Source organism: Pelobates fuscus, chromosome 4, assembly GCF_036172605.1.
Source record: "Pelobates fuscus isolate aPelFus1 chromosome 4, aPelFus1.pri, whole genome shotgun sequence".
NCBI lineage: Eukaryota > Metazoa > Chordata > Amphibia > Anura > Pelobatidae > Pelobates > Pelobates fuscus.
Genome location: NC_086320.1, coordinates 103,873,579 through 103,891,552, shown reverse-complemented (window position 1 = coordinate 103,891,552; position 17,974 = coordinate 103,873,579). Strand labels below are relative to the sequence as shown.

General features: G+C 42.7%; 1 protein-coding gene across 1 annotated transcript in view; it reads right to left on the bottom strand.

Annotated features, from left to right (window-relative positions):
- Window positions 1–17,974, bottom strand: part of B4GALT6 (beta-1,4-galactosyltransferase 6) — a 74,539-nt gene that overhangs the window by 23,008 nt on the left and 33,557 nt on the right. The window contains exons 2-4 of the mRNA XM_063451445.1: window positions 16,050–16,166; window positions 3,996–4,109; window positions 1,873–1,997 (exon numbers count right to left, since the gene is read on the bottom strand). Of these exons, the coding sequence (XP_063307515.1) occupies window positions 1,873–1,997; window positions 3,996–4,109; window positions 16,050–16,166 (356 nt within the window). The remainder of the gene's footprint in view (window positions 1–1,872; window positions 1,998–3,995; window positions 4,110–16,049; window positions 16,167–17,974) is intronic.

The window sequence follows — 17,974 nt, the reverse complement described above, 5'->3', positions numbered from 1 at the left end:
TAATTAAAGTGAATATGCTTTCATTCTTTAACTCCTGCACTTGGTGAGGCCATCTCTCTTGGCAAGATGTATTTTGATGGTGTTTGTCATAACTAAACAGAAGGTGTGTGTGTGACTAATGCTTGTAATAAACTCTTCGTATTCAAGCGTTTAATGTAGGGAGAGTATATAAAAGTATATCAGTAGTGACTAATCCTTGGCCCTGCAAATGACTGAACTTTATACTCTTTTATATGATATAGTCATTGGATTCATGAGTAAATCACACCACACGTTATTGCAAGGTGTACCCTGTAACACTATTACACTACCACTAACAGTTACAATATCCGCAACGGCCACAATTGTTACTTCCTCATGGAAGAAAAAAAAACAAGGGAAATGCTACCATTATTACAAATTAATTTTTCATGAACACTTTAGCAAGTTTTATTTTTTTTAGTTTTATGTGCTCAGGACAGTGCGAGCCGTCGTGGGGATTCCCTGTTCTGGTGCGCATGTCTATGTTCGAGGAAACTTCCCCGAACATAGATGAATGCACGAGAGCAGGGAATTCCTCTAATCTATGTTCAGGGAAATTTCCCCTAACATAGATTAGAGGGGTTCCCTGCTCTGGTGCGTTCGTCTATGTTCAGGAAAGTTTCCCAGAACATAGACATTCGCACCAGAGCAGGGAATCCCTCAACTCCTCACTTACCGACCAATTCGTTCTACGTCCGGATCGCAGGAAAGGAACCCGGTCGGTAAGTGAGGAGTGTCTGTATTTGTAATCGATAATAGATTTCTAATAGATTATACTTACAAATGCATCATCTTACTGTAGTGTTGTAAAAAAAAAAAAAAAGAAAAAATACTTGGGTCTGATCCAAAGGGAACCAATTCACAAGTGAAGGTCTATGTTCAAAAGAAAATAACTTCTACCAAAAAAAGAGCAGCATACTGTACTGTACTATCAGGTTGCAGCACAAAAGACAATGACCTGGAATTCCAACAACAATAGTAACAATTTAAATGTAAAAGTGAAAATAAGTAATTTGCCTTTAGGTCTCTCCTTCCTAAGTTCTATGCAACATTTCCATAAGAAACTGTACTAGATTTCAGTATCAAATAGGACATTATGAGTTTTTGAAAATGATTCATGCTAGCCATGAAAACTGTGTGTGCACTGTACAGAGAATAACATATATTCTACACATTGTGCTAGGAAAATGTGCAGTAATATACTGTAATCTGTATGTGCAGAGGTTTGCTGGGAAATACTGTATATGCTGTATGTGTATGGAACTCCACCTCAGTCAGCGTCAAGGGGTGTCGTCACCAACCAGCCCAGGCCTGCCTGTCTAATGTCAACTCTGAGCAAGTTTTCTTTTTTTCCTGAGAGCAGTCAACTGACACTCTCAGCCAATGAAGGGCAGTTGAATAGACACATCATAGAGAAGTAAAAATAGCATAGCAGCATGGCAGAGACACTGGTAAAAGGGTAAACCATTACTAAATGATTGCCCATTACCAGGGAACAGGACCTTGATTCTCCTGGCATCATAGTCACTACAGCGGGCAGTAGTACTTATGATGCTTTGAGTAACCATTTAAAAGGAGTTATTTCACCACTTGGAGCTCACAGTCGATTTCTTATAATAATTAACGTTCTGAAAGATAAAAAGAATAACAGTAGACAGCTATAGACAATAACCAAAAGTAGAAAAGTGCCAAAAATCACTGTAAAAAAATATCTTGATAACAGCTTACATATACACCAATTGTTTATCACCAAATAAAAATGTTTCAAACAAACAAATCCAGTGTATTTGTTAAAACAGAAATTAACATTTTTTTAAATTTGAAATTGTAAAAATAAAACAGACTACCAACCTTCCATCTAGGAGTGCAGTCTTTAGGTTTCCAATGACCGCCAGGCCCAATCTCCATATTATTTGGTAATATGTGGTTAAGATCATCTAAAGTGATTTCACTCATATTAACACTGAGAGGTCCACCTGTTTTTTTTTTGTTGTTTTTTTTAAATACAGAATTAAGAGTCAAAACCATAAATTCTAAAACAAAAAAAAGTAAACAATATATTTTCATTTAAGAGAGAGGTTATGAATCTTTGCATACTAATCCCTAATTTGGATAAAGGTGTCACAACAGTTCACTCAACACAATCCTTCAGATATCAAATGCCATGTGGAAGAAGAGGACAAGTGACATAGGAAGGTAAAAGAAAGATATATTACACGTTGTCCCTTTATACACACAAACATGAAACATCATAAACAATTGCATTCTACACAAATACCACTGCATTCACACATGGTGACACTACATGGTGTGGACAAATATGTGATTTGTGATATATATGTGATAGGCCTGGCCATTTCAGAGTCTAAGTTTTAAGCCTTGATTTCAAAATTGAATCAATGGTAAAAAAAATAATAATAAATTAATGGATGCAATAACGGTTGTACAAGGAAATCCAAAAAGCTCCAATATAACAATTTATTCCATTATGCAAAAAGACAAGATAAAGTTACAGCCACCTCACTTAATATGTGCCGTGTTGCATAGGACACTTAATAATTATGATTAATACTTAATTCTGATTACCGTATATACTCGAGTATAAGCAGAGTTTTTTAGCACATTTTTTGTGCTAAAAAACCCCAACTCGGCTTATACTCGAGTCAATTGTCTGTATTATGGCAATTTGCATTGCCATAATACAGACTGGGGGAGAGGGGTGCTGGCAGAGCTGTACTTACCTTTCCTGCAGCTCCTGTCAGCTCTCTCCTCCTCCGCGCCGTCCGTTCAGCACCTCGGTCAGCTCCCAGTGTAAGTCTCGCGAGAGCCGCGGCTCTCGCGAGACTTACAGTGTGAGCTGACAGAGGGAGCTGACCGGATGGCGCGGAGGAGGAGAGAGCTGACAGGAGCTGCAGGAAAGGTAAGTACAGCTCTGCCAGCACCCCTCTCCCCCCCCACTGAACTACCAATGCCACTGGACCACCAGGGAAGGAGCCCCCATCCCTGCCATGTAGCAAGCAGGGAGGGGGGACAAAAAAATAATAATTAGTAATAATAAAAAAATAATAATAAATAAATAATGATACAATAATAATAATAATAATTAAATTAAATGAATAAAAATAATAATAAATAATAATAAAAAAAATTAAAATAATAAAAAAAAAATTGCCCACCCCCCAGCGAGGCTCTGCAACACACACACACACACACACTACACTCATACACACAGACTGCATTCATACATACACGCTGCATTCATACTCACACTGCATTCATACACTCACGCTGCACTCATACACACGCTGCATTCATACACATACGCTGCATTCATACACACACGCTGCATTCATACACACACGCTGCACTCATACACACACGCTGCACTCATACACACACGCTGCACTCATACACACACGCTGCACTCATACACACACGCTGCACTCATACACACACGCTGCACTCATACACACTGCATTCATACACACACACTGCATTCATTATACACACACTGTAAATAAATATTCAATTAATATATTTTTTTTAGGATCTAATTTTATTTAGAAATTTACCAGTAGCTGCTGCATTTCTCACCCTAGTCTTATACTCGAGTCAATACGTTTTCCCAGTTTTTTTGGGTAAAATAAGGGGCCTCGGCTTATATTCGGGTCGGCTTATACTCGAGTATATACGGTAAGTGTTCTGTGCAATATTCAAAAGTGAAAAAGTGAAATGATTGAACTTGTCTTTCTGCACCTTGGGAAAAATGGCTAAATTGTGGAAATAATTTTAAGATTTCCCAGTACAACCGCTTGTGCGTCTGCACAGGGACTGGCGGTTCCTGGAGACCTGCTGTTGCACCGAGTTCACTTGTTGGCCTGGCCAGTTAAGATTTTGAGTTTTGAATCCTGATTTTAGAAATTCCGTCAATGTAAAAATAAATGCAAGTAAAATAAATAAATAAAGAAACATACGCATAAAAGGCAGCTTCTCCGGACATGGAAGATAAGGTGAAATTGTGAAGTTTTCTGGCACATACACGTTTAACTGAGCAGTGAAATATGTGGCATTAGTACCATCAGGGTAATCTACAATAAAAAAAAAAAATATGAATCCATACACACATGCAGAATATATCCTTTTAAGCATCAATCAATTTAAAAAAAAGAAATAGTTGTATTAAAAGTTGTGTTAAATTATTTTTTTTTTTGTATTTCTGCTACTTCAAATAAAATAATGGACACGTTAAAATAAATAGGAGCGGTTTAAACACAGTACATCTGGAGCTACCATTGCAATACCATGCTTGTAGCTTCCACCTGTTGCACAAGCAGAAGGCATATATACATAATTGAGATTGTACAGCTGTATGACATATCTTTATGCAATCCAATACTCCCTCTTACCTGCATACATATGTCACAAATAGAAGAAAAAGAAAAAAGAAAAAATTTATAACCAGTACACCATCTAGGAGATTTGATTTAGAGCTTCTTAAAGAAAGGAATTTACATATTACGATGTGAGGCTTTAAGTCAGATTATGCTTGACGATATTTTTAAAAATTACTTAAATCGAATTAGATTTGTTGAGCTGAAAGCAACAGTAGTCAAAGGAGAATGTTAGTGCATTTGTTTTAAAGGACCACTATAGACACCCAGATAACTTCAGCTCAATGAAGTGGTCTGGGTGCCAGGTCCCTCTAGTTTTAACCCTGCCTGCTGTAAACATAGCAGTTTCAGAGAAAATGCTATGTTTACATATGGGTTAATCCAGCCTCTAGTGGCTGTCTCATTGACAGCCGCTAGAGGCGCTTCCGCGCTTCTCACTGTGATTTTCACAGTGAGTAGACGCCAGCGTCCATAGGAAAGCATTGAGAAGGCTTTCCTATGGACTGACTGAATGCACGCGCGGCTCTTGCCGCGCATGCGCATTCAGCCGATGACGTCCAAAGGAGGAGGAGAGTCCCCAGCGCCGAGGGAGCCCGGCGCTGGAGAAAGGTAAGATTTTAACCCCTTCCTCCCTCTTCAGCCCGGCGGGAGGGGGGCCATGAGGGTGGAGGGGACCTATTAATACTATAGTGCCAGAAAAATGAGTTTATTTTCCTGGCACTATAGTGGTCCTTTAATCAAAACAATTTAAAGTCCATCATTCTGCAGTGAGAAAGATTATTAAAAAGTGAAAAACAAAAACAATCTCAGACTCTACAGGCCTTATTTAGAATCTTAAAGGTTAAAGTTCATGATGGTACAATTAGAAAAAGACTGAACAAGTAGGGTCTGTTTGGAAGGGTTGTCAAGAGAAAGCCTCTTCTCTCTAAAAAGAACATGGCAGCACGGCTTAGAACAAACCACAAGACCTTTGAAACAATATCCTTTGGACAGATGAGAGCAAAATGGAGATGATGGCCATAATGCACAGCTCCACATTTGGCGAAAACCAGGCACAGCATATTAGCCCAAACACCTCATACCAACTGTCAAGCATAGTGGTGGGGGGTGGGGGGGTGATTTGAGATTGTTTTGCAGCCACAGGACCTGGGAACCGTGCAGTCATTGAGTTGACTATGAACTCTTCTGTATACCAAAGTATTCTAGAGCCAATAGTGAGGCCATTTATCAGACTACTAAAGTATGGCCGAAATTGGTTATGCAACAGGACAATGATCCCAAGCACACCACCAAAACTACAACAGGATGGCTGAAAAAGAAAAGAATCAAGGTGTTGCAATGGCCCAGTCAAAGTCCAGATCTCGAATCTGATTGAAATGCTGTGGCTGAGCCTTAAGAGAGCTGTGCATAAACAAATGCCAGCAAACCTCAGTGAACTGAAGCAATGCTATAAAGAAGAGTGGGCCAAAATTAATCTACAAGATGTGAGAGACTGAAAGTCATACAGAAAATTATTACTTCAAGTTATTGCTGCTAAAGGTGGTTCTACAAGCTATTGAATCATAAACAGGTCCGGTGGAAGGATTCCTGCCGCCCTAGGCAAAGATCCATTTTGCCACCCAGTCATTAAGCAAATACAATGTAACAGAGGTTTATTTACTAAACTCTGAATTGCAGTGAGTTGAAAACCATATTGCATAGTTTAAGCCAAAACAGCCAGACTATGACTGTAGCCGAATTGGAGAATTCATCTAGATCAGCTATTTTGGCCTAACTTTTACCATATGGTTTCCAGTTAGGTCTGCCTAATACACAGAAACTGCTTAATGCATACACCCATACACACTACCTAATACCTAGACAGGGCCGGACTGGACCACCGGGATACCGGGAAATTTCCCGGTGGGCAGCGGCATCTGGGGGCTGCGCAAGTATGTGCCACCGGGTGGCCGGTCCGGTGGCACACTCAGAGGGGGTCCGGCGGCCGCGTTCCAAGCTGGAGCCGCCGGGCCGGATGGCAGCCTCGCCGGTCCGGCTGCACTCCTAATGCTGAGGGCTGACAGAGGAGGGAGCATGTCTTTACCATGCTCCCTCGCGGTTCCCACAATTCACAGCACGGATGCTGCTGGGGATTGTGGGAACCGCAAGGGAGCATGGTAGAGATATGCTCCCTCCCCCTTCAGCCCTCAGCAATAGGAGTGCAGCCGGACCGGCGAGGCTGCAGTGTGGAACGCTGCCGGCCCCCTGACTCCTCTAAGGTGGGTGAGGGGTGAATAGAGAGAGAGAGATGGGGGGGGGGGGGGGTGAATAGAGAGACAGAGGGGATGGGGGGGTGAATAGAGAGAGAGGGGATGGGGGGTGAATAGAGAGAGACAGAGGGGATGGGGGGGTGAAAAGAGAGAGAGACAGAGGGGATGGGGGGTGAATAGAGAGAGACAGAGGGGATGGGGGGTGAATAGAGAGAGACAGAGGGGATGGGGGGGTGAATAGAGAGAGACAGAGGGGATGGGGGGGTGAATAGAGAGAGACAGAGGGGATGGGGGGTGAATAGAGAGAGACAGAGGGGATGGGGGGTGAATAGAGAGAGACAGAGGGGATGGGGGGGTGAATAGAGAGAGACAGAGGGGATGGGGGGGTGAATAGAGAGAGAGACAGAGGGGATGGGGGGGTGAATAGAGAGAGAGACAGAGGGGATGGGGGGTGAATAGAGAGAGAGACAGAGGGGATGGGGGGTGAATAGAGAGAGAGACAGAGGGGATGGGGGGTGAATAGAGAGAGAGACAGAGGGGATGGGGGGTGAATAGAGAGAGAGACAGAGGGGATGGGGGTGTGAATAGAGAGAGAGAGACAGAGGGGATGGGGGGTGAATAGAGAGAGAGACAGAGGGGATGGGGGGGTGAATAGAGAGATAAACAGAGGGGATGGGGGGGTGAATAGAGAGAGACAGAGGGGATGGGGGGTGAAAAGAGAGAGAGACAGAGGGGATGGGGGGGTGAATAGAGAGAGAGAGAGAGGGGATGGGGGGTGAATAGAGAGAGAGACAGAGGGGATGGGGGGTGAATAGAGAGAGGGGATGGGGGTGAATAGAGAGAGGGGATGGGGGGTGAATAGAGAGAGAGACAGAGGGGATGGGGGGTGAATAGAGAGAGAGAGAGACAGAGGGGATGGGGGGTGAATAGAGAGAGAAACAGAGGGGATGGGGGGTGAGTAGAGAGAGAAACAGAGGGGATGGGGGGTGAATAGAGAGAGAGAGACAGAGGGGATGGGGGGTGAATAGAGAGAGAGAGAGACAGAGGGGATGGGGGGTGAATAGAGAGAGAGAGAGACAGAGGGGATGGGGGGTGAATAGAGAGAAAAAGAGGGGATGGGGGGTGAGTAGAGAGAGAAAAAGAGGGGATGGGGGGTGAGTAGAGAGAGAAACAGAGGGGATGGGGGGTGAGTAGAGAGAGAAACAGAGGGGATGGGGGGTGAATAGAGAGAGAGACAGAGGGGATGGGTGGGTGAATAGAGAGAGACACAGAGGGGATGGGGGGTGAATAGAGAGAGAGACACAGAGGGGATGGGGGTGAATAGAGAGAGAGACACAGAGGGGATGAGGGGGTGAATAGAGAGAGACACAGAGGGGATGAGGGGGTGAATAGAGAGAGACACAGAGGGGATGAGGGGGTGAATAGAGAGAGAGACAGAGGGGATGAGGGGGTGAATAGAGAGAGAGACAGAGGGGATGGGGGGGTGAATAGAGAGAGAGACAGAGGGGATGGGGGGTGAATAGAGAGAGAGACAGAGGGGATGGGGGGTGAATAGAGAGAGAGACAGAATGGATGGGGGGTGAATAGAGAGAGACAAAGGGGAGGGGGGTGAATAGAGAGACAGAGGGGATGGGGGGTGAATAGAGAGAGAGACAGAGGGGATGGGGGTGAATAGAGAGAGACAGAGGGGATGGGGGGGTGAATAGAGAGAGACAGAGAGGGGATGGGGGGTAAATAGAGCGAGAGACAGAGGGGATGGGGGGGAATAGAGAGAGAGAGGGGATGGGGGGGTGAATAGAGAGAGAGACAGAGGGGATGGGGGGTGAATAGAGAGAGAGACAGAGGGGATGGGGGGTGAATAGAGAGACAAAGGGGAAGGGGGGGTGAATAGAGAGAGAGACAGATGGGATGGGGGTGAATAGAGAGAGACAGAGGGGATGGGGGAGAATAGAGAGAGAGACAGAGGGGATGGGGGTGAATAGAGAGAGAGACAGAGGGGATGGGGGGTGAATAGAGAGAGAGACAGAGGGGATGGGGGGTGAATAGAGAGAGAGACAGAGGGGATGGGGGGGTGAATAGAGAGAGAGAGGGGATGGGGTGAATAGAGAGAGAGACAAAGGGGAAGGGGGGTGAATAGAGAGACAGAGGGGATGGGGGTGACTAGAGAGAGACAGAGGGGATGGGGGGGTGAATAGAGAGAGACAGAGGGGATGGGGGGTGAATAGAGAGAGAGACAGAGGGGGAGGGAGAGTGCCACAGGGAAAGGAGGGAGAAAGAGACAGAGGGGGGAGAGTGAGACACAAGGGGAGAAAGAGGGGCGAATAGAGAGAGAGACAGAGGGGGAGGGAGAGTGCCACAGGGAAAGGAGGGAGAAAGAGACAGAGGGGGGAGAGTGAGACACAAGGGGAGAAAGAGGGGTGAATAGAGAGAGACAGAGGGGGAGGGAGAGTGCCACAGGGGAACTCTAGCCCTGGATTCCTGGTGGTCCAAGTGGTGAGAGTGAACTCTAGCCCCATACAAACACTGCACACACCATACACATTCACACACTGCCCCCCCATACACACACACAGACCCCTATACACACATTGCCCCACGCACCCTACACACTGAACCTTTCACACACATTGCACCACTGCTCCTATACCCTACTACAGCCCCATATCCCAGCAGACCCCAGGTAAGTTGTCAAACTGTACTTAAACGGTTACTCTGGAAGCGGGTCCCGGCACTCCTGGCACCATACCCACTACACAGAGCAGTAGTGGTTATTGTGCATGGATTATTTCTTTAAATAATCTATAGGTGCCCCTCCTGAGATCAGGCTCTGGATCCGCCACTGATCTCAGGAGGGGCACCTATAGATTATATATATATATATATATAGCTCTATATAAGCTTCAAATGTCCCGCACTCAATGTACCGGTCTTGTACTTGCCTCGGTGCTGCCTCAGCCTTCAATATATACCAATGGAAAGAGTGCACTCGAGAGGTCTTCATATGAAAAATATAATCAATTTATTGTGCCAAAATTCAAAGACATTCAATACCCATTGGTATAGGTATATATATATATATATATATATATATATATATATATATGTGTGTATATGTATGTATATATATACACCGTATTTATCGGCGTATAACACGCACTTTTCCCCCTGAAAATAGGGGGGAAATCGTGGGTGCGTGTTATACGCCGATATCCCATAATTACTTACCTGTCCTGAAGCGTGGGCCGGCTTCACAGCTTGCACCGCGGTACAGGAACTTTAATTTCATGTTCCGGTTTCCGGCGGGACTGAAAGGAAGTGTGCACAATAGTGTGCACACTTCCTTTCAGTCCCGCCGGAAACCGGAACATGAAATTAAAGTTCCTGTACCGCGGTGCAAGCTGTGAAGCCGGCCCACGCTTCAGGACAGGTAAGTAATTATGGGAGGGGAAGTACACTATGGGAGGGGGGGGAAAGTACACTATGGGAGGGGAGGGGAGAAGTACACTATGGGAGGGGAGGGGAGGGGAGAAGTACACTATGGGAGGGGAGGGGAGAAGTACACTAGGGGAGGGGAGGGGGGGAGAATACTATGGGAGGGGGGGAGAATGGGAGGGGAGGGGGAGAATACTATGGGAGGGGAGGGGGGGGAATACTATGGGAGGGGGGGAATACTATGGGAGGGGGGGAATACTATGGAAAGGGGGGAACACTATGGGATGAGGGGGGAATACTATGGAAAGGGGGGAACACTATGGGATGAGGGGGGAATACTATGGGATGAGGGGGGGGGAATACTATGGGAGGGGGGGAAATTTCCTGGAATTTCTTTCTAAAAATGCGTGTTATACGCCGATAAATACGGTATATATATATATATATATATATATATATATATATATATATATATATATATATATATATATATATAATTATGCCTATAATATTTACACATATATTAATGTACATTTATATATGCATAATACACTAAGAAATGTCATTAATATGTACAATATGTAATAAGCAGATATTGGCCCAGTCTTGTTGCTAGGTACATACTCCAGCACAATAACATATTTAAAGTGAAGAGTGCACCCACAGGACCTCAAAATAAACAAGATAACGTAATTTTTTACAGTTGTGCCTTACATACATTCACCATTTCAGTCCCATTACCAAGCTTTCCTTAATATGTCATGGTAGTTGGACTGAAACATTGGTTATATGCAAAGGCACGTCTGCTTAAAATAAATCTGCACTCTTTTTTTTTTTTTTTAAAGCCTATATGTGCTTTCTTTCACGTTGGAGAAATAATTTTAATTTTAAGTTATCTTTTCTAACTCTGTATCTGCACACTATGCTGGCGCGACGCATTATGGGGCTGGTAAATATTTTTTTTCCAGGGCTGCTTTTAATTCCCAGTCCGGCCCTGTACCTAGATAAAGAAAGGTTGGCCTGAAAGTTCAAGGGGATAGAACAGGTGGTAGTCCGAATGGAATTAGTGACAAAAAGAGAAGGAGAAGAGCTGTCCCTAAAAATAATATAAAGAAAGATAATTGCTTTAAAAATCTCGAATACTTTATTAAACCAAAAAGACTCACATACACTAAACAAGACAAACCCGAACTGTAGCTCGTCTTGTTTAGTGTATGTGAGTCTTTTTGGTTTAATAAAGTATTTCTAGATTTTTATAGCAATTATCTTTCTTTATATTATTTTTAGGGACAGCTCTTCTCTTTCTACCCAATACCTACATCCATACATACACACTGCCTAATACATATATCCATAAACACACACTGCCTAATACATTCATGCACATTGTGGCCCAAGACAGGGGAAGCCCACCAGAAAACATCCCGGTGGGTGCCCCCTGCAGGCCGGAGCCCTGGGCGAATGTCTAGTTCGCCTAACGGTTGCGTCGGCTCTGATCACAAGATGTACTTAGTTTTTCACACATGGCTTCTCCATTTTGGCTTTATTTTTGTTAAATAAATAATGACATGGTATAATAGGTAATGTTTTGTTGTTCATCTGAGGTTGTATTTACCTAATTGTAAGACCTGCTAAGGAACAGATGATTGTTGTTATGTCCTGATGTAAAACCAAAGAATTCAAAGAGGGTGTACTTTTTTTATCCCATGACTGTACATGAAAACTTACATGTATATCTCAAATTTGCATTCCAGCTGCATAAACATTAATGGCAAGCAAAGAGGCCATAAAAAACACTCAACGAGGGGGGGGGGGCTTAACCTCGATATCAAGCAGACGCCATATTCCGCAGCTGCGGAGGCGCCCAACTTAATCCAGCTAAAATCCCTCCCTAATCTACCAATTGTGCAGAAACATGCTAGGCACTCACCTCCTGACATCTGACGGTGCCGATCAATGCCGTTCTTTTTGACCCCGTGCAGAAATGATAAAAGCAGAGGTATGCAATCTACTAGCCTCCCGCGCACCTCAGCCTGCAACAGCTGCTGGGGCCTCCGTCAATACTGGATGCTCCGAACCGAACTGGATGCTCGCCTTAACCATTTGAAGGTTCTGACCTCACATTTTATCAAGATCTATCACGGTTTAACCTACAATGATGGAGATCACTAAACCCTCTGACGAACGAGCTAAGAAGGGCAGGAGTAGCATATCGTTGGACATCGCCAAGCTTCCTTTTGGTGACCCATAAGTCACACATACTTTCCACACCCGAAGAAGCACCCACTTTGCTCCAGACACTGGGGCTGCCTACACTAACGATGGGCACCAGATGCCAACATGGCACCCCCCGTATCCCCTCCGCTCCTATGGCCCCCTAGGGGTTGCATAAGCAATTGCCTGGTTTTGTTCTGCCCCACAGTTCCACACACAACCTAGGCTGCGGTACAACTAATGTGACCACAATCTACCATACACTACTGTATAAGTCTAAATTTTAAAGCTTACCGTTAGGCGCATCCTGTAAGCGGTTTTCTCATGTCCCCTCCTCCCCCCCCCCCCCTTTTTAACCTTTCTTTCTTAGCCTCGCTATGACGCGCAACTTATATAAACAGAACGCTATGAGGACTTTATCACACTTCTGAAGAAGCCCTTCAAGTGGCAAAAAGCGTCAAGTGGGACTACCCTAAGTATTTATATATTGTCTTTAACTACTTTTGTTTGGTAAATTACATTTTTTTTATATTTTATATAAACTACCTTCTTTATTTTGCAACAATCAACGGCTTCATGGTACCAACATATCCTAAGTGGGGATTATACCACCCATGCTGGTTATACTAGAGCAAGTTCTGCTCTAGCAAATGTGAGTACAATACCTCATTTATTTATTTTGATTTACCTATTTGTACTTACTTCTGCATTTGCCTTCACATATGCCCTGCATATTGCACTTTATCGGAAGGACCTGAGGCTACCATATCAACATAGATCCTTAGTCAGGGATTGTTCCGTCCATGCGAATAACAACAGAGCTCTGAATTAGCTCACAAGAATGTGAGTGGTAGCGACTTTAAATTATCCACCACTTAAAACATTATACCTACTGTATTGTACTATTATTTTGTTCATCTCAGTTTATCTTTGAGGTCAACTGTGCAAAATATTTTTGGACACTTGTGTACATATAACTGTTTATATCTACATATTGGGCGCAGTTTACTCTGTCTCTTTTTTGTATTGCGTGTACCAACAGGGTCCGGAAATCCTTGTATTGTTCACTCCTGCCCACCTTACACCCTCTGTTTAATATATTAGTGAGTGCCTATTACACTCCTTTTTTTCCGATTGCGTAAACAGAGTCTACTAAATACCCCAAAGCAGTTACAGATTAATATGCAAAATGTTTTAAGCATACATACTCCACCTAATAAGCTAAAGAATTTCAGATGCATCAGTTCAGCATGTGATACTTTACAGTTTTAAAATGTCCACTTTTATTGCCTAAATGCCATGTTAATGTTCTGCTATGTTTTACGAAACGTGGCTTTGCAAGCCTGTTTGTACCACTATGCACAACAAAAATAAAGAATTGTAAAAACAAAAAACACGAAAGTAGGCACAATATTATAAATTATGTATAATTATCTAATGTATTAACGTTACACCCAAAGTTAGAGAGCACGTCTACAAACCCACAAGGGTTTTGAAAACCTGCATACATTACTGCTTTTACTGCCACTGTAGAAGGTGTATGCCACCTAGCATTAAAGATAATTTACATTTGACTTTGTTGGTACGCCTTACTGCCTTTCTTTGTTTTTTTGTTTTTTTATTGTATGTATTGGTGCTGATGTATACTATGGTCATTGCTGTTGCCCAGGAGTAGTGGGAGTTTGTGTGCAGGGCTGAATTATGTATGTATGTTATTGCATTTGTATTAAACAGCCATGTTACAGTGCTGCCACCTACTCTATGTGTTCCATATTAAGTTAATAAGTGAGTAGGGTTTTAGATAAATACCCATCTCTGTCTCAGATTTTTGCTTGTTTGCTGAAGACAGCAAGGTGAATTGTTAGTGTAGGACTCACCTTGACGTGGCAGGTGGGCTTACACTTTAATGGATACTGAAGTGATAAAAAAAAAACCTCCAGTTATTCAAATGTGCATAGGTATTTGGGATAGTATGCAAGTAACTTTTCTCTTTGGTTTTTATTGTATGTATTGGGGCTGATTTGTACTATAGTCGTTATCACCCAGGAGTAGTGCGAGTTTGAGCGCAGGGCTTAATTTTGTATGTTTATAATTATTTGACAGAGATTTATCTCTTGTAAAAGACCACTACCTGAACAGTAGAGTGCTAAGGGTACTAGAAAGGACCCATGGGGGAAGAAGGTGTTTGGGATCAATATATATTTAACCAAAGGCAGTTTGCCCCCATTTTGCAAAAAGCATGGTTAGATTCCAGCATTCTCTGTGACATTTCCTCATGGTTGCAAGTGTTTTGTGAGGAGGCTATAACAGGATGAAATGGGGTTGATTCATGACCTCCAGTGTTTAGCCAGATTTCTTTTGGAGGCTACCAGTATATGCATTATGAGAGATTTAGTTGGGTTTTGAATATAAGAAGGGAACATGTCTGAGGGGCCAATGGAAGGAGTTGGTCTGTGACCCTGTTAATCAAAGTGCGAATTGATTGCCAGTATGGGTTGATTATAGCACAGCCCTAAAAGATATGGGAAAGACGCCATGCAAGCAGGAAGTGCCTCTAGTGGCTGTCTGATTAACTGCCATTAGAGGTAGTCTTAACCCTGCATGGAAATTATTGTAGTTTCTCAGAAAGGTATTTATTGCAGTTTCTCAGAAACTGCAATAGTTATCATTGCAAGATAAAGGCGAAAGGGGCATTGCACCCAGACCACTTCAATGAGCTGAAGTGGTCTGGTTGCCTATAGTGTCCCTCTAAAAGTAATAATTAGATTTAACAGACCAAAACAAATTGGCAAGAAACAGATGTTTTCATGATCTTAAAAGGATCAGTGCTCAACTACAAAATAAATGCAGCAAGGCTTCTGATCTGAGAAATTGCTGCCTCTTGAGCTCAACTCAACTGAGCCAACCATATTAGAAAGTAACAGGGCCCGTTGTCTGCTTGATAGCTAGGGGGTTGTAACCAGGTAAACTTATAAAATGTTAATTTATATTAGATGCCAATACAAACCATTGTCTGAAAATCTATTCATAAACATGAATATACACAGGACATTAGGTCACGCATTTAGACTGGAAGAAAGGAGACTTGGTCTAAGGAAAGGATAAGGGCTTTTTACAGTTAGAAAAATAAGGATGTGTAATTCTCTGCCTGCAGAGGTTGTTTTATCAGTCTGTAAGATTTTTAAACGGCAATTGAATGCGTACTTGCAAAACATAATATTCAGGGATAGAATGTTTAATTATTGGGGTAATAACTTCTTGATCCAAGGAGATATCGGACTGCCATTTTGGGGTCAAGAAATAATTTTTTCCCAGTTTGTTGCAAAATTGGAAGCACTTCAAACTGGATTTTTGCCTCCTTTTGAATCAAAAGCAAAAACAGATGTGAGAAAGGCTGAACGCGATGGACGCATGTCTTTGTTTTAGCTATGTAACTATAGAACATTCTCAAAGCTAAGAGGATGTAAAAAAAAAAATTGTAACAAACACTAATCGGATGGAAAATGGATTCAGTACTCTACAAGGCTAAAATGTGTTTAATGTTATATTTATGTTCAAAACTATTAGAAAGCATAACAGTCTAAATAGTATAAAAAATATTGGTAAGCTAGGTACAGGAACCAAAGAGAGAACCATACAAAAACCAAAAATAAAAAAATAAAAAACCTCTTGAACTGTACCATACAAGTCAACACATGCAATACAATAATTGTATCAAGCGGAGTACAAGTTTTTTTTTTACCTGTTCCGTTGAGTGTTGCATTTTTATTTGTATATTGCCTGAGCATATTCCCAATGGTTTTGACGTTGTCTCTCAGCATGATGCCCTGTGCTTGTACCATGAAGAGGTAGGTATTTGCTGTAAAAGAAAAGAGTGGGTTCATTAATGTTCATGACTTATAAAACAGTTTAAAATTCTTGACAATTAACACCTTGTCTTAAAGGAACACATTTGTTTTCCCACTGTTTAGTAGATGTACACTCAAAGAAAATTTGTATATATTTTAAAGCAAAAAAAAAAGCCCTGCAGTCAGCGGCCTTTGCAAGCCCTGCCCTCTTTCCAAACATGGACTTTCAGTGTATGCTGATATATTGATCAATCAGGGGCTTCTCATTGAACTTACTGCTTTCTAGTGCCGCTAATGATAGGCTCCAGACGCACAAAGCATATCAACAAATCTTTTAATCAAGCATTCCAAGCATTATAAAGAAACAACCCCTAAGGATAGGTTCCAATCTTCCTTTCTCCCAATTATAATTTTTATAAATGTAATAGATTGATAAAATATCTACTGCTATAACCCCACTACCTCATTCAGATATATCACTGTGCATTAGAATATATACAATACATGCATCAAAGGCAATCTCTTTAATTACATGGATTAATTGCCCTTTAAATTTCCTTGAAATGTAACTCATTTCCTCTGAAATAAATATTGGCTGTTCTAATCAAGCTCATACCTCCCCAAGATACTTGTTAAATGCAGCCTCTGGGGAAGTTGTTCTTTGCACCAGGAAAAACTGGCAGATAGCCCAGAATAAAAGGGTGAACTAACTTAATTATATATATCCCAAGGTGATGTTATTTTTTAGCAAGCAGAATATCTTGCAGCACACTGGGGTTTCAAGGGACTCTGCAAGCACCATAATAATCTAGGGTACTTGCTCATGGTGCATGAGACTGTCTCAATACTGCCTGCCATTTATGAAGGCAGTCATAAGAACTCTCAGCCTCCCCTAATCTGCACCCTGAGATAAATCAAAAGAGCTTTGCTTTCACCTGGCTTTACTGCCCTACCTAAGCACATCTCATGCCTGGAGACTGCATGGTTGGACCAAGATGGCTGACACGCATACTTATTTGTCACCAGTGCAATTGTGATGTAATTCCAGTAAAATACAAGTTTAGCAGGCTAAGATTGCCACAAGGCATATGTATGTATATGTGTTTGTAGTATCAGTTAGTTAATTACACGTAGCTAAGATACTGTTATCACTGTACTGACCAGGTGCAGGAATGTAAGAACTGGAATTACGCGTCCCTCTCCTTTGTATCAGATGAGCCACGTGGTTAGACCGGATGGACGAGTTTAGACTCTATTTATTAAATAGGTTAAGGGTATGTGTGGGTGTAGTTAATTGTGGGAGGAGCTACAGTGCTATATAAGGAATGTACTCTATGTATTCAGTACTCAGACTTTGCTGTATTTTGGTGACGCTAGTCCCTCTGAGTCCCGATCGGTGATCCAATAAAGAATCTCTTCCTTCCTGAAGAAACCTGTGTCCATCTCTCTGTGCTTGGCTTCCGTCAGTTTCTCCGGTATCATTTGGTGCATTGGCCGGGAAGCTCATCGTTCAACGGTAGCTGAGAGGCAGAGGCGTGAGACGGTCTATCTTTGCCCATGTTCTCTACGGCTGCACCCCTGAACTTCTGCGTGGATCTCCCTTCGTCTCGGCGCCACTGGTCTGTTGTCCAGGAGATCATCGGCCTCTACGTGAGAAGTGCTGGGGTGTCCCCGTCGATGAGTGTGAACTCAGGTTCAGGAACGAGGAGGTAAGACAACTGCTGTTTTAGACGGCAGGACCCACTAGGGGTATACCGATTGTGCGGTAGGCCCAAAGGGGTTTTGAATCTGTGTATCTGCCCCCTCTGTCGGAGGGAAG